Source organism: Protomyctophum parallelum (genome assembly GCF_964188405.1).
Source record: "Protomyctophum parallelum genome assembly, chromosome: 10".
Taxonomy (NCBI): Eukaryota; Metazoa; Chordata; class Actinopteri; order Myctophiformes; family Myctophidae; genus Protomyctophum; species Protomyctophum parallelum.
The window spans coordinates 28027049-28048386 of NC_139704.1; the positions used below are offsets into that span (position 1 = coordinate 28027049).

General features: G+C 42.9%; 1 protein-coding gene and 1 long non-coding RNA gene across 2 annotated transcripts in view; both read left to right on the plus strand.

Moving 5' to 3' along the window:
- Positions 1 to 21338, plus strand: part of LOC310866288 — a 579577-nt gene that overhangs the window by 529608 nt on the left and 28631 nt on the right. The gene's annotated exons all lie outside the window — the stretch shown is intronic.
- The window catches only part of LOC310866287 (small ribosomal subunit protein uS5m-like), a 32432-nt gene continuing 28631 nt past the window's right edge, over positions 17538 to 21338 (plus strand). The window contains exons 1-2 of the mRNA XM_083775861.1: positions 17538 to 17589; positions 20164 to 20307. Of these exons, the coding sequence (XP_083631987.1) occupies positions 17541 to 17589; positions 20164 to 20307 (193 nt within the window). The 5' untranslated portion in view covers positions 17538 to 17540. The remainder of the gene's footprint in view (positions 17590 to 20163; positions 20308 to 21338) is intronic.

Sequence of the window (21338 nt, forward strand, 5' to 3'; positions counted from 1 at the left end):
ATGGAGACACAGAGAGACATAAAGACAGACAGAGTGCGATAGAGAGTGTCTTGTGCATGCTGCCAGTAGCCCTGTGTGTTCACATTTTGTGAATTAACATCTCAGACCCACCATCCCACCAATCAGTCTTGCTCAAATGTTCCACACTGCTGTCTTCACTGACGTCATCTATCTATAAATGCACCAAGTCTCTGTATGTCTGTCTGTACGTCTGTCTGTCTGTGTGTAATCCAAGGAACAGACTTCAAATTCGACACACGTGTTCCACACCACCACAGGGGGTGCAGTACCAGGTGTTGAGTCGGTCGGACCCACGGTTGTCCAGAACCGCCCCAAAAAGGCCTCTGCTGGGGCTCTGGACAGGGCCCCTGCCCAGGGTCCATATATGGAGCTGGCCTGTTCTGACATCCTTCTGACTTCTGCATAGACTCCATATTTGGGCATGCCTGACAAGGAACTTCATATGGGCATAAAAGGGACACAGACATAATATCTGGGTGGGGCATGCATTTCCAACTTGCATCGTTCCAAGTAGTCCAGAGAGCTCTGTGTTGAGCTCCATGTGTGGGATGGTCAAAGTTCAACCTGGCTGAACTTTGACTGCTAGCCACTGTGATGAATACAAGCATGGTCGAAACACGACATCCAGCCAGTGTAAGTTTGCCTGCGGAACACGCTAAACCAGTCTTTTTTCTCATTGTTTTTCCCTGATAACTTTTAAGACATACAGGGTTTCCGTCTGACATCCGTGACATGTCACATGTTTGGATCACGTGACCGAAAAAAAAAACCCTACCGACGCTTGATTCCTAAGGCTTCTGGGAAAACGAGGCTCAATGCATTGCCTACGGGGCGTGTCAGCCACTTCCTGCTTGACCTGTTCCTTGTTTATGTTTCGCATTGCCGCGGTGGTGAATCCCCGATTCAAACACAAACGATGGGACTATTTTCAGGTGGAGTTTCAATTGCGATTTATATATTGATTTATAACGCAGTAAATGTGTTAAACATGGCAGTAGTAGTCAGCATAACAAACAAATGACATACTCTCCCAATCTTCCGCCGTAGTCTGAAAACCCACCTTTTCAGAATCCATCATGGCCCGTAGCACTTACCCCACCCCCTTAGATAGCATTTCTGTAGACGTAGATAGCATTTTGATACAGACTTATAGCATGTTATGTAGACATCACTATTGCATTGTATGTAGTCATAGCACGCCATAGTACATATGTATAGCATAGTAGTATAGATGTATAGTTTATATGTATAGTTTCATCATATAGATATTCCACTGTTACTTTCTTAGCTTACGCATGTTTCATGATAAATGTTCTTATGTGATGTATTCCCATGCTTTTTTGTTCTTGCTTAATGTAAATCGCTCTGGATTAAGAGCGTCTGCTAAATGCCTAAATTGTAAATTGTATACTCTGGTATAGCTTTGCGTGGATACTTGACGGTAATGATGAACATACCCAAAGTGTGTTCAACTGACATTTCTGTAGTTTTGCAACTTGTACTTCCAAACCTCCCAGTTTGCCTGTTCCATATAAAACTTTATGAAGCAGCTGCCTGTACAGCTGAAGTAGGACTAGGTCTATTTTGCCTCACAGGCTTTTGTTAAATTTGTCCCCTTCATATCAGCTGACCCTCATTCCAACTTCATTGGTCAGAAGTGATTTGGCTTCTTGCCAGACAGTGTTATGGAGCATCTGCCCCTGAAACTGCTTTAAGAGGCCTAGTCAGTTAGTCTTGATCTGATAGGCTATAGGAGTTTGCATTAGGCAGATGTGCGGTTCAGACAGACGATGCCCTTGTGCCACTTGAAAATTGTCGCTGTAGTCCGGTGTAAACCTTGTATGTCCAAAACCATACATTTTTGAGGGGCAAAAAGTTTGTGTAAACACAAACATTGTTTTTCTACCACCACCTATGACTAGTTTTGAGTGTTTGTGTAAATACAAACATTGAAGACAAAAGTGAGGACGCAAATTGCGATTGACCAGAAAGAGATGATGTATGATGCCCCTCACTTCACACAGGTGTGGTTTATTTTATTATTGCGACCGTACAGTAGGTCGCAGCGCAGTTTACTATGAAAACCTGCATCTCGCATCTCTCCATCCATCACGCCTCGTGACACGCTCCATATATGGCCAATACAGAATTAATTCCACATGTTGATCTGACCGTATCAAACCCTGTACACTCAAGACACGCTCCATATATGGCCAGTACATAATTAATTCCATATGTTGATCTGACCTCATCAAACCCTTAGATCTCCATATGGGGAGCTGACCTGTTCTGACATCCCATATGTTGATCTGACCTCATCAATGGAGAAGACTGGATCATCACCTATCTGCATATATGGAGCCGGCCAGCAACTCTACATCTGACCTCACGGACACCGTTAATAATTTAACTCCTGCTTCTTAACTGTGCCGTATTAAGAAGCTGTTGTTTCGGCGCGACCTCGCTTCTTGCACTTGTCTGCTGGTGATATAAAAAGAGGGTTCGGAGATGACAAAAGTAGTACATACGTATACTGCCATCAAACTTTTCTGTTGTCTGAAGTGTGAACGCCAGACACCGCCCACTCAGTAATGAGTTCAATGAATCGGCCTCGCTCATTCAGATGTGCCGTTTGTCATTGAGGTATGGAGGCTTTATTTTATATTTTTTATGGAGGGACTAGCCTCGATACCCAGGCTTTGATTTCGTCTATAGAGGGACAGACAGTAGGCTGACAGGAAGTGAGGAGAGAGATGGGGGGAAGACATGCAGTAAAGGCCGTCGGGATCGGGAGTCGAACCCTCGGCACACTGCCAGACTGGATTACCAGCCAAGGTGCCTGGACCGCTGAGCCAAGGCACAGGCCAGGTTTCGCTATTTCTTGTTGTGTTTATGCCTGGTCACCAGAGAGGGATTTCAGAGGTGTTTGTACCTCCTGGATGTTGGCTCATGAGACTAGTACCTCTCTTCAGACTATGGCTTGGGCGGAATAGAGAAAGAAAAATAAACATATCATGCCCACCTTCACTTGAATGTCTGACCAACTTCCGATTTTACTTTGAATAAACATCTGCGAGGTGCACAGATGCATGCACAGTTCTGAATGACGTTGGATTGTAGTTTAATGGCTCCCTGTCTGGACGGCTGGTGTCCGACACGCTGGGCAAGACCTACGCTGTAGAGTGCATAAACGGGATTTGTGTTTGTGGATTTGGTCAAAAATATCGCATCCAGAGGAAATACATCTGGCAGATGTTACGGCCTGATACTTCCAGCTATGCACTCTCTGCCTTAGGTTGTGACCAGGCTTTGCTCTTCGCAGATGAGGAAGGCGGGGACCAAGGCTAGGTGTCTGGTGTGTGTTCATGCCTGTGTTCATAGACAACCAGATAAAAAAACACAGGCATGAACACATGCATGCATGCGTGCGTGTGCGTGCGTGCGTGCCAGTATACTATACACATTTATGAGTCAAGGAGGTTGTCTTGTGGTTGCAGTGCGCTGTCCCATATTACTCCATTTTCACTGTTCCCATCAAAGACCTTGGCCTGAGTCAGCACTTCCAGAAATCCTGGGCTTGTTGTGCCCTCTACTGCTAGCATGGGTACCTGCAGCAACAACAGCAGCAGCAGCATGAAGTTGTATGCTGGGGGGGTTACATCAACAAAAAGGGAAGTAACAGTACAGTACAAGCTAGTAAAAAAGGCTGGCTCAAACAGGAAGCTGTGGAGGTGGTGGCAAATACTCAAGAACGGCCGTGGGGCGTGTTTGGGTTCCTTGCACGCGGCGGAACTGAGTACAAAGAGGAAGCAGGTGGCCATCATGGCTAACCCTTCACATCCCCTCCAGAAGGAAGAGCGAATGGCTACCAGTGGTGAACGCAGATTCATCCTTCCAGTACGGAGGCCAGACTGGGTCAGCCTGTCGTGCCGGCTGCCATGAAGCTGTACAGTACAATGACGCTAATGCGCGATTCACCACCAGGCGTCCCAATCAGTCCGTGGTCGTGGTCGTGGTCGAATGGTCAATATTACTCTGACTCTTACGACTCTTTCAGACATTCAAGGTGGGCATGATATGTACTTGAGTACTGTACCTAAGTACAGATTTGGAGTATATGTGAATTTTACTTTTCTTTTCTTTTTATAACTCAGATAGTGGTGAGTTATCTTCAAATATTGCTGTTTTTGAGCTGTATTTTGGTTAATGCAGTTCACTATAGCTTGTGTTGTTTGGTCAGCCACTCCACTGTGTTATCATTTAGGAAGATATGGTTAGCATTATCATTATTATTGAAGCAGCTCCTACTGCTGCTCCTAAACTAATGTCCCTCTTGTTGCTAAAACAAACAGACAGACAGACAGACAGACAGACAGACAGACAGACAGACAGACAGACAGACAGACAGACAGACAATTAATTATATATAGTTTCTTAAATGTATTATTATGTATCTTTACTACATGTGTTTCTTTCTGTTAGGCAGCCTGTCTTGTTTCATCTGCCTGGGTTGTCAGTACTATTCCTGCGGTCACCTTAGCCATCCCTACACTCACAAACATTTGCACAGGGGCCTGCACATGCACGCACACACACAAAACACTGTCTGTTTGCTTCCTACCAATAACAACGTACTTCTGAACACCCCTTTGCCCTCTCCCTTATGCCCTTCACCCTTTCATCTCTACTCATCTTCCCTTGCTCTTTCATTCCTTCATTTTACCTCGTTCCTCCTCTCCCTGGCTTTCATTTAAAACTCATTTCATCCCCTGGCCTTTCCTCATTCCATTCCCATCTCCTCCACTTTGTGTCACATAAGCACATTTGCGACTGCACTCACTCACACGCATGCACGCGCACACACACACACACACACACACACACACACACACACACACACACACACACACACACACACACACACACACACACACACACACACACACACACACACACACACACACACACACACACACACACACACAAACTCATCTGTTTAAGGATTCATAGGTCTTCCCCCATTTTCTCTCCTTCCTTTCTCCAACTCTGTCTTCACTCCTGTGCCCCCAATCCATTCTCATATTTGTCTCTCTTTATCCGTTTCCTTTTTCCTTGTCCCACATCTTTCCCTTTTCTGTTATTGTACCTCTCTCATGTTCTCTTCTCTCCATGCTCATTTGTTGTTTCCTGTTATCCTTTTATTTTATCACATCTGCCTCCTCTGTTTCTCTTTTCTCCTCATCCATTTATTCCCTTGTTTTTGGTCCTGCTAGTGGTACAACAGGGCTCTAAGAATGGAAATGGCAGCCACTGTCGTCCTAACACTTAACACTTGACTGATCCCAATCTACACATTAAACACTACTTGCTGGATTGCCATGCCATTTATTGGGCTCCTACAGTACATGCTTAACAGAGGGTGAACTCTTTTTAGTGACCCCATAATAACTCAGAACATTTTTGATGCCATTGACAATGCACGGAGAACTAATGTTTGTGTTGTCTGAACAAACATTTAAAATGCCATGGACAATGAACGGAGAACTAATGTTTGTGTTGTCTGAACAAAGAACAGAGAATTTACATCATTATGTGTCTGAGCAAATCTGCATGTATGTCGGCGGTAACCCTTGGCCAATAAGGGACCACCATTCTTGATGATGATGTACGATGATTAGAGCGCCCGTCACTTCACACGGGTGTGATTTTTTATTAGTAAATAGGTTGGGGGTCATTTCCCCACTTCCGGAGTCCTATACTGTGGACAGTAGTCGAAACATACCGGTAGTTAGCTAGCTGCTGAGCAGAATTGGAAAATACAATGTCACGATTGATTGAAAACCTAAAACCTGTAAGTTAGATTTGTCCATTTCTAGCTCTGGGAGTGTACGAAGTAATCAAATAAGGGTCCATTTGGTTACATTTCTGCACTTTCAGAGTACAAAATGGAGGACTTTACTGTGTAGACTGGCTTGAGAGACTATTGGATTGGAGTACAGGTATACATGTATACTTCTCCAGAGGATGATCCTTAACCTTTTCCACCAGTGCCAACAGGCACTATGATGATCCTGTATTTCCAGGATTTCCTCCCTGCTTTTGCTACAATTAATATTGCATAATTCCATGCATTGTTCAATTTTTCATTTGACAGTAAGGCAGTTGCATTATTCATTAGCTGTGTGAGATTGAAATATGAAGCCATGGATAAAAAGAGAGGAGGAAGAGTTGAAGGGTTTAACTTCTGTTCCCCAGAGTAGCGTAATGAACGGTAATCCAACAATGTCGCCTTTGGAGGAGAACCGTGTTCACATTTTAGGTGATTTCATGTTCAATTTATTAGTATGTGGTCTAATATGGATTAAGGTTGCAACACTTCAGATCCATCCAATGCACCCCAAATCTACACCATTACACCATTTTTACAACATTCAGGTCAGGAAATAACAGTAAACAAACATCAGAAATCAAAGATTCAAAATAAATAAATAAGGTTTCCTGACTTTTGTTTGTTACTAAATCGAGTTACTAGTATAGAGGGAGCTTAACCCGGTCGATGCCAAATTTTGCACACACACTCCCTGGATGCCAACGATGAACCTCAAATTTTCCAGAGCAGCCTGTTATAGCGCCATCAGGAGGCCAGCTTTTGAAAAACACATTTTATATATATATATATATATATACATACACACACATCTTAAACCACAGCCACTGTCCATCGTAGTCTGCAGACCCCCATTTGAAAATACCCTCATAACAGAAGATTTTTACAGTAGTGATTTTCAACCATTTTCATTTCAAGGACCCCCAGTTTGATATGCAACCCCTATTTAATGGCATGTCTATCTCTGAGACCCCAATGTATATTGTAAAAGCAATGATAATTTGTTACAGACCCATAAGGGTCCAATTGGTTCCAAATTATCATTTAGCTGGGGACCCCCTGGACCACTCTTAAGAATCGGTGACTCAGAGGTAGGCCTAAACAAACATAACATTTATATGTTGGCTATTCAAAAAATTGACATTTTTTGGAAACTAAGAAGTAGTGTTGGAAGTGTGTTCAACCTTAACAGGTGCGTGAGCATAGCAGCCACTGTGTACTGTGCAATATATATAAGGTGCAGGACAATGACTGAAGCTTGGGTAAGGAGCACATTCCTTGTTGTAAAGCGCAAACATGCAAGAGTAAGTAATCACTGCAATTACTGTCTAGTAACAACTGTCAGTTTGAGCAAAAGCCACCAGGGTGTTGACCAGACTTCCCATGGTTGAAGAATATCTCTGTTCTGCCGATGGGCGTGCACTGTGCAGTGTGAGTATGTAAACCAACAAAGAGACTACACACATTACACTTCAGAAAATGGCATCCCTGCATGGATTTCTGGGTATTTGCAGGGCGTTGCCATGCCACTCCAAAGCCAAAAGGGGCATATATTATCTCCTTCTCTCCCTCCTTTTCTCCTCTTACCTGCTATCTCAGTGATGAGAGGGGATGTATACCACCTCTTGTACCTCCCAGTCCGTCCCCTTCTATCTCGTCTCAGTGAGGAGGGAGGTGTCCAAGCAGGTGTCAGAGAGGCCCAATATCGATCCACGTCAAGACGGAGGACACAACTAAACACGTCCCCCTCTGGGATCAGTTGGATGTGTCTCTGACCCTAACTCTCTGTCTCTGATCTCCTGCTCCTGTGGGAGAATCAGACAGAGGAGGAGGAATGGGGAGGATTAAGGAGTGCAGAAAAGCAGAGACTCGGTGAGGCATACAAAGGCTAGTGGTGGACAGAAACATTTTTGGAGTTTTCTTTTCTTTTTGCAAGCTCATGACTTTCACTCCGCTCAAATATTGTACTTTTGACGCCACTACCTTTCTAGGAAGGGATTCTTGCGGCCCAAACAAAAATGAACCTATTTGAAATAGGTTTGAGCGCTATGCAACCATCACATTTAAAGTTGAAGCTGCCGCACGGTTGTTTATATGTCTGAGACTCTGAGGCAGAGTGACGTGGCCGTGGCCTGCCTGCTGGCCCGCCAGACCGCCCTTCCATTAGACAATTGTATTATATTATAAGTATGACAAGACAACGCGTCCCCGTGCGCCAAGCTTGTAAATCAGCTATCTTTATTTTTTCTGATTTCCTTTTTGGAAATGTTCTACATTTCAATACAACATTGTGTCATTTGCAATGTTACATTGTAATTTGTACCTTTGAATACTTGATTATTTACTTGTGTACTATGTACTGTCCACCACTGACAAAGGCACAGAATGAAAGGGAGAGAGGGAGACGGTATCCTTGCAGGCACAGTGATGGATGTGGGCTTGTAATCTCTAAAGCCACCTAGAGCATGAGACCGATCGATTCGCACTCGCTCACTCCCAAATGAAAAAGTCTCACTCTTTTCCCTCTCTCTCTCCCTCTCAAATTATTTTCAATTAAAGATGCTTTATTGGCATAATAAAATATATTTTGCTTTGCCAAAGAATACATAAAACAAGTCACGACATTATGTATATTGAGACGGGTGAATAACATAAACATCCTAACATTAATAAGTGAATAACAAGCAATGAAACAATCTGTATGCCTGTCTCGCACGCACACACACACACACACACACACACACACACACACACACAATCTGAAAAAGTACAATACCGCAAACATAACATTTCCTAAAGCAGAAAATCATGTAGGTGCTGAGAGATTTTAAAAATGCATGGAAATCATGAAGAGTTTTGCATTCTTTAGTCAGTGGATAATGTAGATGCTGGGATATTGCTTGGGTGAAGATTTGCCTGGAAGGTCTGTTTCTGCTAGGTACTGGAAATCTTTGAAGTTGGAAAAAAGCACCACAGCAATCTTCTTATATTACAGTTTTTCAGCTTTGGCTCATTTCTCAAATGTAAATTAATTCTCAACACTTGGGCACTTGAGTCACAACATAATTCCTTCCAACAAATAATACTAATAATAATTCAGTCAGATAACTCACGAATAGATTGAACAAATATTTATCATAGAATGAGAATACAAGTGGCACAAGCTTGGCACAATTATCCAACATTAACCATTAAGAGTAGGCAGATAGATATACAATAACAACCCCCCCATGGATAATAGGAATAGCAGAGCCCACCCGTGGTGCTGGGGTGGCGATGGGAGCAAACGCAGGAAGAATGAAGTCATGGTGACTGGTGAGCTTAAATACCCCGCCCAATTGGTCAGCTGATTGCCACGTCAGCGTATGACGTGCAGAACACTGAATACACCCCTCGAGTATATCTGACTGAACTAAATCGATGTATTACATTATATTGTACTGTGTAGATTTTCTCATTAGTGTTATGTACAGTATGGCAGTTACTTTGTGTAAACACACACACGCACGTACACACACCTCTTAAATGAGCAAACTAAAAATAAGCTTAAAAGAACTAACCCGATCTCAAGTATCTCTCTCTCTCTATTAAGTTAATCTATTAATACCTGAGGCCGATAAAAAAACTAATCTAAATCCCAACAGTTTTCTGAAAAACTGTTTCTGTGTCAGTGGTTCTCAAATGTTTTCATGTCGGACCCCTAAAATGATGCATTTGACTGTAGACCCCCCCCCCCCCCCCATCTCTAAATATTTGGTTTCAGGGACCCCCAGAAGCAAAGAATCGAGTTAAAAAGGTTCGCTTTAACAAATATATATATTCAAAAATGTGCACAAATTTCAACATAGCAGATCACCAAGTTCATGCAATTTTCTTGAGAAAATGTAAAAGGTATAATCTATTCAACTCCCTATTACTTGCTCAGCCTAGCTGGATGCAAGTCTCATCTTTCAAATGTAAGAAATGCTGGGAAAATGGGCTCTGGATTAAATTAACACAGAGGATAATTGCCTATTAATATCACCCACGCAACAACAAATGATTGGTGACTTGCTAATTATACATAAACACTTTCTTCAGCAAATACAGGCAAACAGGGAAATACCAACATGAGACATGAAGAGAAACATTTGTGGGAGTATGCACATGTATGCTTTCTCATCCTAGTTTACACCAACATAATCGATTCACTTTAATCCCATACATACAGTACTGTATATTCATGCACACATACATCAAAGCAACAGGTGTTTTATTGAAAATATAATAAATCTTTATTGATCCCGGAGGCAAATAGAGGTCCCATATAGCAACAGCAGTGAGAATTACATGCTGCTAGGGTTGGGCATCCAAATTGCCAGGTGCAGCAGGGTGCCAATATTGTTTATGTAGGTATAGCGAGTCCCCACCCAGCTGCAGGCTGCGCTTGTTTTACCCCGCCGGGGCAAAACGTGGTAGCAATGTGCGCCCGCGCGGGCGGGGCTTTCTCACCTTCTGCTACAGGCAAAGCAACCTACACCGGCAGCGAACTCCAGTCTAGTGGACTATTCATTCGACTTTCAACTTAAACCCACTGGCCCGAGTTTGACTCCTGCTGCCACTATTTTTAGGACTATTTCTTTGTGTTCTGCCGGTTACAACTGATATGTTCTGCCGGTTGTTACAACTGATACGTTCTGCCGGTTACAACTGATATGTTCTGCCGGTTACAACTGATACGTTCTGCCGGTTACAACTGATGCGTTCGGCTGGTTAGCAGACCTACAAGCTCATAGCGCGCCAGTGGCGCGCTATGAGCTTGTAGGTCGGAGCTTGTAGGTAGGGATAATAATAGTGTCAATACTGCCTGGATCAAACAGCTGTCTGTAGCACTGTCGCCAACACCCAAGGGAGACAGCAATGCCCAGGATGTATTTATATTTTTTATCAAATAGACCATTGATTCATAGTGAAGGAATAGGTGCATTGAACTAACCATCAGTGACTCTGTCCATGGTGCTGAATACCACAAAGTTCCCCAATTGGCCATATAGTGCGGCAGTTAAGCTCATCATATGGAAGGTATTGTGCATTTTATGACTAAAGCATGAAACTTCCTACAGTGTTTCTATATACTATGAAGTTTGTTTTCAGACGTGGAACCACTTCTGAGTTGATGTCTGTAACTCGTTAGAGGCTGTACACATATCGGGTTGTCAAAAACATGCATTTTTCCCTTTTTTGCAGGCACAAAGACAGTATATCAATAAGAAGAGTTCTGGAACCCACTAGTCATCATCAAATTGCTTTAATAGGTTAAATTAACAGTAGAAGATATGTCAATTGGGTTTCATGGGTCATTAGGTCACACAAACACCTCACATAAACACAGACACAAAAATCGGATTTTCAACCATTTGTGTTCAATTGGATTGAGCATTTGACATCTCTTCTTTTATGACTAAAGCATGAAACCTTCTACAGTGTTTCTATATACTATTAAGTTTGTTTTCAGACGTGGAACCACTTCTGAGTTGATGTCTGTAACTCGTTAGAGGCTGTACACATATCGGGTTGTCAAAAACATGCATTTTTCCCTTTTTTGCAGGCACAAAGACAGTATATCAATAAGAAGAGTTCTGGAACCCACTATTCATCATCAAATTGCTTTAATAGGTTAAATTAACAGTCAATTGGGTTTCATGGGTCATTAGGTCACACAAACACCTCACATAAACACAGACACAAAAATCTGATTTTCAACCATTTGTGTTCAATTGGATTGAGTATTTGACATCTCTTCTTAACATATCCTATTTGCAGTAAAGAGTGTCTACCATGCAATGACATTATTAGAGAGGCCTAACAGTCTCCTGAGCATGAACAAAGGGCAGTACACTTGAGGGTAGACTTTTTGCACTTGCATCGCTTCGTGCACCCTTTCTTGCAACCACAATGTATCAGTTCATAGCAGCTCTGTGAGGCTTCTGGAAGGGTGGACCACAATGGCTGCCATCCCAATTCTTCTTTCACCCAGCCCCAATCAGAAGGGCTAGGCTGGATGAAGGGAATGGCATAGAAGCCACATTGATGACCAACAGTGCACAGTGGCACAAGTCCTGTCGAGTAAGATACAATCAAACCAAACTGCAGCGACGGCAGAAGTCTCTTTTGGCCTTGGTGAACATGATCCTGGATGGGGCCAACTTCAAACACCAGACTCAGCTTCTGGAAAAAGGAACTTCTACCGCTGCTCTTTCAATCTCACAGCTGTTGGTTTTCAGTGTCAAACATACACGAGCAGAAAGGTCATCAGGTACAGTACGTCACAACCGTAACCGTGAAACTCCACTTCCTCTGTATGTGGCAATGAAAGTCCATGCTGTCACACGCAATAGAGGGCTAATTGACACTCTCTTCAGTCTGGGTATGTGTGAGGCATATGATCGCCTGCTGCAGGTGTCAGCTGACATTGCCAATGGAGTCTGCCAGCGTTTCATAACCGTGAAACTCCACTTCCTCTGTATGTGGCAATGAAAGTCCATGCTGTCACACGCAATAGAGGGTTATTGCGTGTGCTGCTCTGATGAGGTCCATTGAATGTCTTATCATGGCAGCAGAGTGTGCGTTGTCCAGGAATAAAGGCAATAGTGCATTGATGGCTGCAGGGGGGATTACTGTCTGCTGGATGTGAGCATGATAGGCAGACCATGACACCCAGGTTGCCTGGTTGGTTTCTGGATCATCCAAGGCTGCCTTCACAGTTCTCAACCACCCATCTTCTTCTTCTCTTGTTCTTGCTATCAAGACTTTTAAAGGGCCTTTTACTGGAGGGGCTCTGAAGGTCTTTGTCTCCGAGCAACTGGTGGCACATTGGTGTAGGCTTGTGGCAGTGGCATGAATGACCTAGTGGATAGAGTGGACTGGTTAATCACAAGCACACCACGGTCAGAGCCTACACTTTCATGTGTAGGGTGCTGCATCAAGGAGATCCCAGTGCCATGAAAGGAGTCCTTTGCTGTTCCAGAGCTCGGATTGTGGTCAATATTGTCCTCCGCAGCTGTTGTGAAGAGTCCATTGCGCATTTCTTGCGGGCACACAACATCTTCTGCCATGAAACGCTGGCAGACTCCATTGGCAATGTCAGCTGACACCTGCAGCAGGCGATCATATGCCACACACATACCCAGACTGAAGAGAGTGTCAATTAGCCCTCTATTGTGTGTGACAGCATGGACTTTCATTGCCACATACAGAGGAAGTGGAGTTTCATGGTTACGGTTGTGACGTACTGTACCTGATGACTTTTCTGCTCGTGTATGTTTGACACTGTTGAAAACCAACAGCTGTGAGATTGAAAGAGCAGCGGTAGAAGTTCCTTTTTCCAGAAGCTGAGTCTGGTGTTTGATGTTGGCCCCATCCAGGATCATGTTCACCAAGGCCAAAAGAGATGTAGGTACAGACTCCTTCTGACAGTTAGGATGGAATGAGCCATCAAAGTTTAACTTCTTGGAAAACATCTCTCTCCGTACCACTTGTGCTGCTCTCACTAAATGCATGGCATCACGGTAGTGATCACAGGCCTTCTTGAGAGCATCTCCGATATCATCCTGAAATGTTAATAGTGTGTCCCTTCCTTGTGTACAAGCCGTTAAATCAGGTAACTGAGACATAAGCCGGTTCTTCAGTCTGGTTGTGTGGACACGATAATCTACTGTAGCACCGAGTTGTTTAAGTCGTTCTTGGTACAGTTTACCCAGGTTTGCCAGTTTGAATACTGGGGCGCAGTCATCACCTTATACTTTCCTCCATAAAGGCCAATAACTCTGCGAAAGCAATACCATGCACCTGAGTCTCTTCCTCATGTCCATCCTTTGAATGAGCCTGTCTTGATTTGTTGTAGAGCATCCGGAGGCAGTTTCGATGATACTTTGCCTCGAGGGCTATCATGTCCCCAGGTGCAAGTTTGCCTAGTAACTCAGTGTCTTCCGTTTCCAAAGCAGCTTGTCTAACATTGAAGTCCAACTGTTTTGTTGAAGCCTCATGTACGTAGCACTTTTCTGAGTTTTTTTTTTTTGAGAGCCTGCTAACTTGTTGCAGAAGAAGCACACCCTGTCCTTAGTACAGACATGGCTGTCAGTGTCAGTAGACCGAGTGTGAACTTTGGGTACTACAGACTGTTTCACCTCTTCTGGCAACTTCCGCCGTCGCTGCAGTTTGGTTTGATTGTATCTTACTCGACAGGACTTGTGCCAATGTGCCCTGTTGGTCATCAATGTGGCTTCTATGCCATTCCCTTCATCCAGCCTAGCCCTTCTGATTGGGGTGAAAGAAGAATTGGGATGGCAGCCACTGTGGACCACCCTTCCAGAAGCCTCACAGAGCTGCTATGAACTGACACATTGTGGTTGTAAGAAAGGGTGCACGAAACGATGCAAGTGCAAAAAGTCTGCCCTTTGTTCATGCTCAGGAGACTGTTAGGCCTCTCTAATAATGTCATTGCATGGTAGACACTCTTTACTGCAAATAGGATATGTTAAGAAGAGATGTCAAATGCTCAATCCAATTGAACACAAATGATTGAATATCCGATTTTTGTGTCTGTGTTTATGTGAGGTGTTTGTGTGACCTAATGACCCATGAAACCCAATTGACATATCTTCTACTGTTAGTTTAACCTACTAAAGCAATTTGATGATGACTAGTGGGTTCCAGAACTCTTCTTATTGATATACTGTCTTTGTGCCTGCAAAAAAGGGAAAAATGCATGTTTTTGACAACCCGATATGTGTACAGCCTCTAACGAGTTACAGACATCAACTCAGAAGTGGTTCCACGTCTGAAAACAAACTTCATAGTATATAGAAACACTGTAGAAAGATTCATGCTTTAGTCATAAAATGCACAATAGGTTTGGTTAACTGCCGTACTAATATTACATTCAGACCGCAGCCATCTTGCCAGAAAGGTGATACTTCCCATAGACAACCCATTCATCCAAACAGAAAAGTCCTCTCTAATTATATTAAACATTGCAGCTGTAGGGAAATCCTCTTTCAATCTGTAAAGTTTTAGTTTAATAAAAATCCACTGTAGACATGTTATGATCTACTTCCTGTCAAGAAATTCCTTGCAGATGATGGAAAAAAGATCACATGCAAGGGATTTCTTGACAGGAAGTAGCTCATAAAAGGTCTACGGTGGATTATTATGAAACACTTTACAGATTGGAAACTAAACACAATATAAAGGCCCTAATCACACACACACACACACACACACACACACACACACACACACACACACACACACACACACACACACACACACACACACACACACACACACACACACACACACACACACACACACCAACAGAAATTTGGCTGCTTTCTTGATTAGACCTCAATTTGACCAACAGGGCAGGTAGCAGTTGTACCAATATCGATGTTTCAAACTAAAGCAATGCTCTGTGTTTAGGATCAGCACGGGTTTAAACAGAGAATTTTCCGACCAATTAGTCTAGAAACGGATCAATATGAGTAGCAGGGAATTCTTTTCACAGGCCATACAAGGCAGATAAAAGGAGCTTATATTGTGGCTGTGTTATGATTTAGGGGAGAGAGGGGGGGTAGAGAGCGCATTATGGTAGATCCTGAGGGGGTTTCTGCAGATTAGATATTCTTTCCTCTCCCACTTCTCCCCACCACCTTTGTCTCCTCTGTATTTATCTCTGTCCACCTCGGTCATCGTGACTTTCCTTCCCCTTCTTTTTATATGACACAACTTATAGCCTACTTATATTGTCTTCTCATGCCCTGCCCTTCTCTCCTCTGCCCTCCTCATCCTCCTAGGCTGTTGCTTCTGTGAAACTGTAAACACATCTGGTCGTTTCACAATTACTCTTGTAGAGAAAGATGACAACAACAACAACAACAAAAGGCTCCATGGGTCTGTGATGCTTCAGATACGCAGCTGATGAGCCTGAGATCTACAGAGAGGTTCTAATTTGCTACCTGTCATTTTTCTTTGAGGCCAAGGTGGCGAGAGGGAGAGAGTACTACACACAGACAGCGAGAGAGACAGAAAGGAAGACACTAACAAGCAGAAAGTTGGAGAATCGGACAGACCGACTGTTTGCTATCTTACGGACAACAAAGGGGTTAAGAGAGAAGGAAAAACCATTGGGGCTTATCCTGTTTAGGCAGCCGCAACAATGTTTTAGACGAGGAGGTGGAGATGTAGAATGCCCTGCTCTCCTTTGTATTGACGGCTTCCTCTGCCCTAAACTGTACGTGTCTGCTGAGTGTGTGGTCACTTAGCCCTGGTCCAGCGCTTACATAAGCACTGGACCAGCGCTAGTGGTCACTGTGGTGTTAAACAAACGCTACATCATCACCATTTAGAGTAGACAGACAGACAGACAGACAGACAGTAGCTAGTGTAGGAGGATATAATACTAATAAAAATAAGTAAGCACTAAGCATGGATCCGAGTACCAGACAGGCCCTCAGCAGTCAGCACTACCTACTGTAAGTTAGCCTAGAGTTGCAAATTGCGGCTAACTGTAAGTGTGTAGTCAAATATAGTAGGCTACATAGGCAACTAGCCCTCCAAGCAGAACCCAAATGCTACTGAAGTTTCTGACATTTTGTTGACACAGATAGCATTGGGTCCTGTAGCACTACTACCATGCCACCTGGGACGCACCCATTTTAAAACATAAACAACATGTTTAGCGGCTCCCCGCGCTCTTTGATGAAATGTTTCCGTGTGAGGCTTTCTGAATATGTAAAGTATAAGTACCCATACATGCCGCTGCGAATATCTCCTGTGGCGCGGAAGCCGTTAAGTATTTTTAATATATGTTTGCCCGATTTGGAAGCTTGGATTCTTCTCTTCCTTGTTTATTGACACCTCATTGTACCGCCTATCTGGCTAGCTAGTGGCGCTATAGCTATGACACAGCAGATCAGAGGCAGGGACGTAGCCTCACAAGCCAACCGCACACCGGGAGGCGGTACAATAAACGGTAAACAAACAAGAAGAAATAAAGCGACCAAATCGGTCAAACAAAGATTAAAAATACTTAACGGCTTCCGCGCCACAGGAGATATTCGCAGCGGGATGTATAGCTACTTAAAGTTACCGAATTCAGAATAACTCAAGGAAAATAATGCCGTCACTTGGCGCAGATCCTATTTTAGAGAGAATTTCTACATCCGTGTACTGGAATTTCCATACGAAAATATAGGTCTGACCAGGGACCCAACATAAAACTCATCAAAATTTCAGAAAAGCTTTATGTAGGGTCCCGAGAGGGGCTAATAGGCAACCAGCTCCAGTGGTGTGCTTAGCAGAACAGTCAAAACACTATGGGAAATAATATACTAGAAGTCTGACAGAAAAAAGAGGAAATAAAATAAGTGGACGTGTGTGTGTGTGTGTGTGTGTGTGTGTGTGTGTGTGTGTGTGTGTGTTAAAATATGCAGTACTATATTCTCATAAATAATGGACGTTTTTCATTCACATACCCAAACCATCCTTCCACCTCGATCGTCTGCTGCAGTGAGTACTGTCTGATTCTGAACAGGCGTATCTGTGTTTAGCACTTCGGATTCGGAAGGACCCTTTCGGACGTCACAACTCCAAGATGGCAGCGTCCTTACGGGTGTGCTGTGCCCTCCGCGTTACATTCGGAGGTGAGATTTATCCGTATAATTCATACTGTAGCATACGTTATACACCATTGTCATGTATGGTAAATCAGGATCTGTATCCGTTCTGCACCATTATATATAAACATTGTTAGCTGTCCTGCAAAATATGGCTAACGGGGCAGAGTGTCATACTCGGGGCTACGCGGGCTGCTGCCTTAACCGAGCATCCCTAAAACTGCCAGGCTGATCTTAAATTACTATTGTTGTTTTAGTTCATATAGTACCTACTAATGGGGCTACCATTACATAGGGAAAGAACTAGCCATGGTTCACATGACGCTCATGCCAGTCATGTTTCAGGGCTAGGAAAGAACATAATTATGTCGTTACGTTTGTACCCTAAATTTAAAGAGTTGTGATCCAAAACACATGATGGGATACAAAAATAAAGAATACATATCTCCCTGGAAACCACCAGTGCATACATATAAGAGACACCACGTTTGGCAAATATAAGTGGAAATCTTAATACAAAATCTGTCCTCATATCCTTTCCACAGTACAGATGTCTCTAGCTGTGTCCGAGCACGAAAATGATTGATTCAGTTTGTAGAATGGGTACATTTCAAACCAAACAAAAGTCAATACAATTACTGAAGATAAAAACATAAAAAAGCACTAAGACTTATTGTTTACATCAGGGTCATCCATTTTCAATTAATCAGAAGTTCTGATGAATTGCAAATGTTCTGACATTTAGAGACGTACAAATATACACTTCTATGAAAGAATCATCATAATCACTGGACTGGCCCACCCAATCACACCGGCCAATCACAATGTGTGTGTTAACACAATGTTTGTGTTTACACAAACCCTAAAAGCTTGACATAGGAGGGGCTAGCTCCATCCAAAAAGGGCCAGTTTCGAATTGCAGCCGCCCTTAAGAGTGGTTTTGAAGGAGCCTAGGGATTCACATTTCTTAATTGCCGTTGGTAGGGCATTCCACATTTTAGTGGCATAGGAACGAATAGCCGCAATTTGTAACTCTAGATTATTTTTATAATGGGATGAATTAATCTAGAGTTGCAATACCCTCCATTGACTACCCATTCATTCAACTTGCGTTGCGATCTGCTTGTATTAAACAACGTTAAACTCACCAACATTTCAGCTCTAGGCCTAGCTTGAATTATCCTCTTTCAATCTGCCAAGCTTTTGTTTCATAAAAATCACACCCGTGTGAACTGAGTGGTGCAACTCCACCCCCCACCTCTCTCTCTCTCTCTCTCATTAGCAGGCAACAGTGCAGCACTATCCCTCTCTCTGTTTCTGGCACAACAGCGCCCCTACTGGTACGCATAGTCATATACTGGTGCTCATTAACGTCACATAGGTGAACACATACGTGAACACGGACATTGCTGTTCCTTGGAGTGGTTGCACCACTCAAAAATCCACCGTAGACATGTTATGATCTACTTTCTGTCAAGAATTTCTGTGCATGTGATTCTTTTTCCAAGTGTTGCAGTTTGGAAGCACTCTTTTTTTAACGGGTAGCGCTGCTGCCTCCTGTATTATGTGCAAAAACAGGTGGTACGCAGGGCCGTTCATAGTGACTTCGACGAGTGCTTCCAAACTAAGATACCCATGTACCTGTATACCTTACAGGTACATGGGTATCTTAGGGTGGTAGAAAATCTTGTAGACCAGGCCCATGTAAGTTACTGTACTTATCAGCATAATCAGATAATCATTCATTCACTGGACTTATGTGAACTTATAACTGACCATACCTGTCCTGTAGCCGGGGAGCCAGTCACCCAAAAGGACCTGTGATGTCATGACATACTTTTTATTTGTGTTTATTTCTATTCATTTGGTCATTAATGTCCACGGAATGAGTGGTCTGCTCTGCCGGAAACATCGCGAAAGAAAGTCATGGCCATTTTTGACATTTTTATTTTTGACACCATGGACAACCTATATAAAACTTCCAAATTTCATCATGCTTTTAAGTAGCATGTAGCTACTAACTAGGGGGTTTTCATGATTCTGAATCCATTCCAAGCATTAGTTTTGCATGAAAAACACTCCTTCTGTACGTTCAAAACTAATGCTTGGAATGCATTCAGAATCATGTAAACATGTATGATGACATTTGGAATGTTTTGCCTTATATTCGTTGTCTATGGTGTGGTATACAAAAATGGAAATGGCCATAACTTTTTGTTCGGAATGTTTCCAGCAGAGCAGACCTCTCATTCTGTGGATGACCAAGGGAATAGAAAAAACACAAATAAAAATTAAAAAGTATGTCATGACATCACAGGTTAATCTTTATTCCTTGAGCTTTTGGGTCTGTGGCTCCCTGGCTACCAGTTACCATTCCCTTGTATTTATGGCTTGAGGTAGAAGTCACTGTACTAAGACTAATGCTTAAAATACCTCCTCTTGGAGACTCGGACTGATGTTCTTCTGTGAATGAATGTATGCAGTATTTTTTCTTCCTATGTAAATACAAATGCCCATGCTGTGTGCTACATGTATGTATCTTAGCAATACTTTATTTTCATATACCGGTACAATGTTTCTTTGCATTTGTTCTTTGTGCAGTACCACTCAATCGCATAGGGGGAGCTCTCCAGCTCCACTTGACCAGGCACACCTCAGTAGTGTCCCTCCAAAAGAGCCCTGTAGTTCCACTGGCCCCAACTGCAGCATGGCAGCAAATCAGACATAGCAGCTTCTTCAACAAACGTAAGTGTTAAACAAAGAGCTTTGTTCTAAATTGAGATTTTTTACAGTGGTGGCAATAGGCTTTTAAAATATGTGTGCATGTTAGGGAAACCTTTTGTTACCTCTGTGGTGCGTTATTCTAATAAACTGTTAAATAAAAATCAAAAAGCGGAGGGTTGCACTCAGAAATATAAGTCAATATAGTTTTCTTGTATTGCTCTATATGCCTCAGTGACTTGGCTTAGCTGAAACATTGTAAATATGGACTTCTCACTAATTAATGATTAATTAATTAATTAACGATTCAACTTTGGGTCTTAAATACCGGATTGCCAAACTGGAAAGAGGAGTGCATCCCATAGAAATGCATGGCAGATTGACGATAACAGCTCAAAAGGCGTTCTCTGTGGTTCTCTGTGCCCCTATTTGCCAAAACGTTTGTCATTGAGGCATATGATTAAAACATGATTGACATTTAATTCTGAGTACGATCCACCGCCTTTTTGATCAAGTGTAGTTTGCAGTTTTTTCTTCCTAAATAAATATACATTGCAGATCAGATCAAAAACCAAGTGACAGGCCTGGGCCGTGGCTCAGCGCTCAGCGGTGTGCCGCGGGTTCGACTCCCGATCCCGACGGCCTTTACTGCATGTCTCTCCCCCATCACTCTCCTCATTTCCTGTCAGCCTACTGTCTGTCCCTCCATAAAAAATATAAAATAAAGGCGGAAGCCGCAAAAAAAATCATTAAAAGAAAAACCAAGTGACAAATCTGTAACATTATGAAGTACATCTCAGTGACACAAAGATGTACTTCATAATGTTACTGATCACGTTTCAGACCTCCAATTCTAGGCAACACAGAATGGGGGGACTTTTTTATTATTTCCACACAACAACTCTAAGGTATATTTAATATAGTGAGGTAGTAAAATGTTGAAAATGAGTGGTATTCCGCTAAGGTCACATTCCCACCTAATACTTCGGTAGACTTGATGTAAATGGGTGGAGAAATTGGGATTCCTGCATATTTAATTTGCTGCGGTTTGCCTT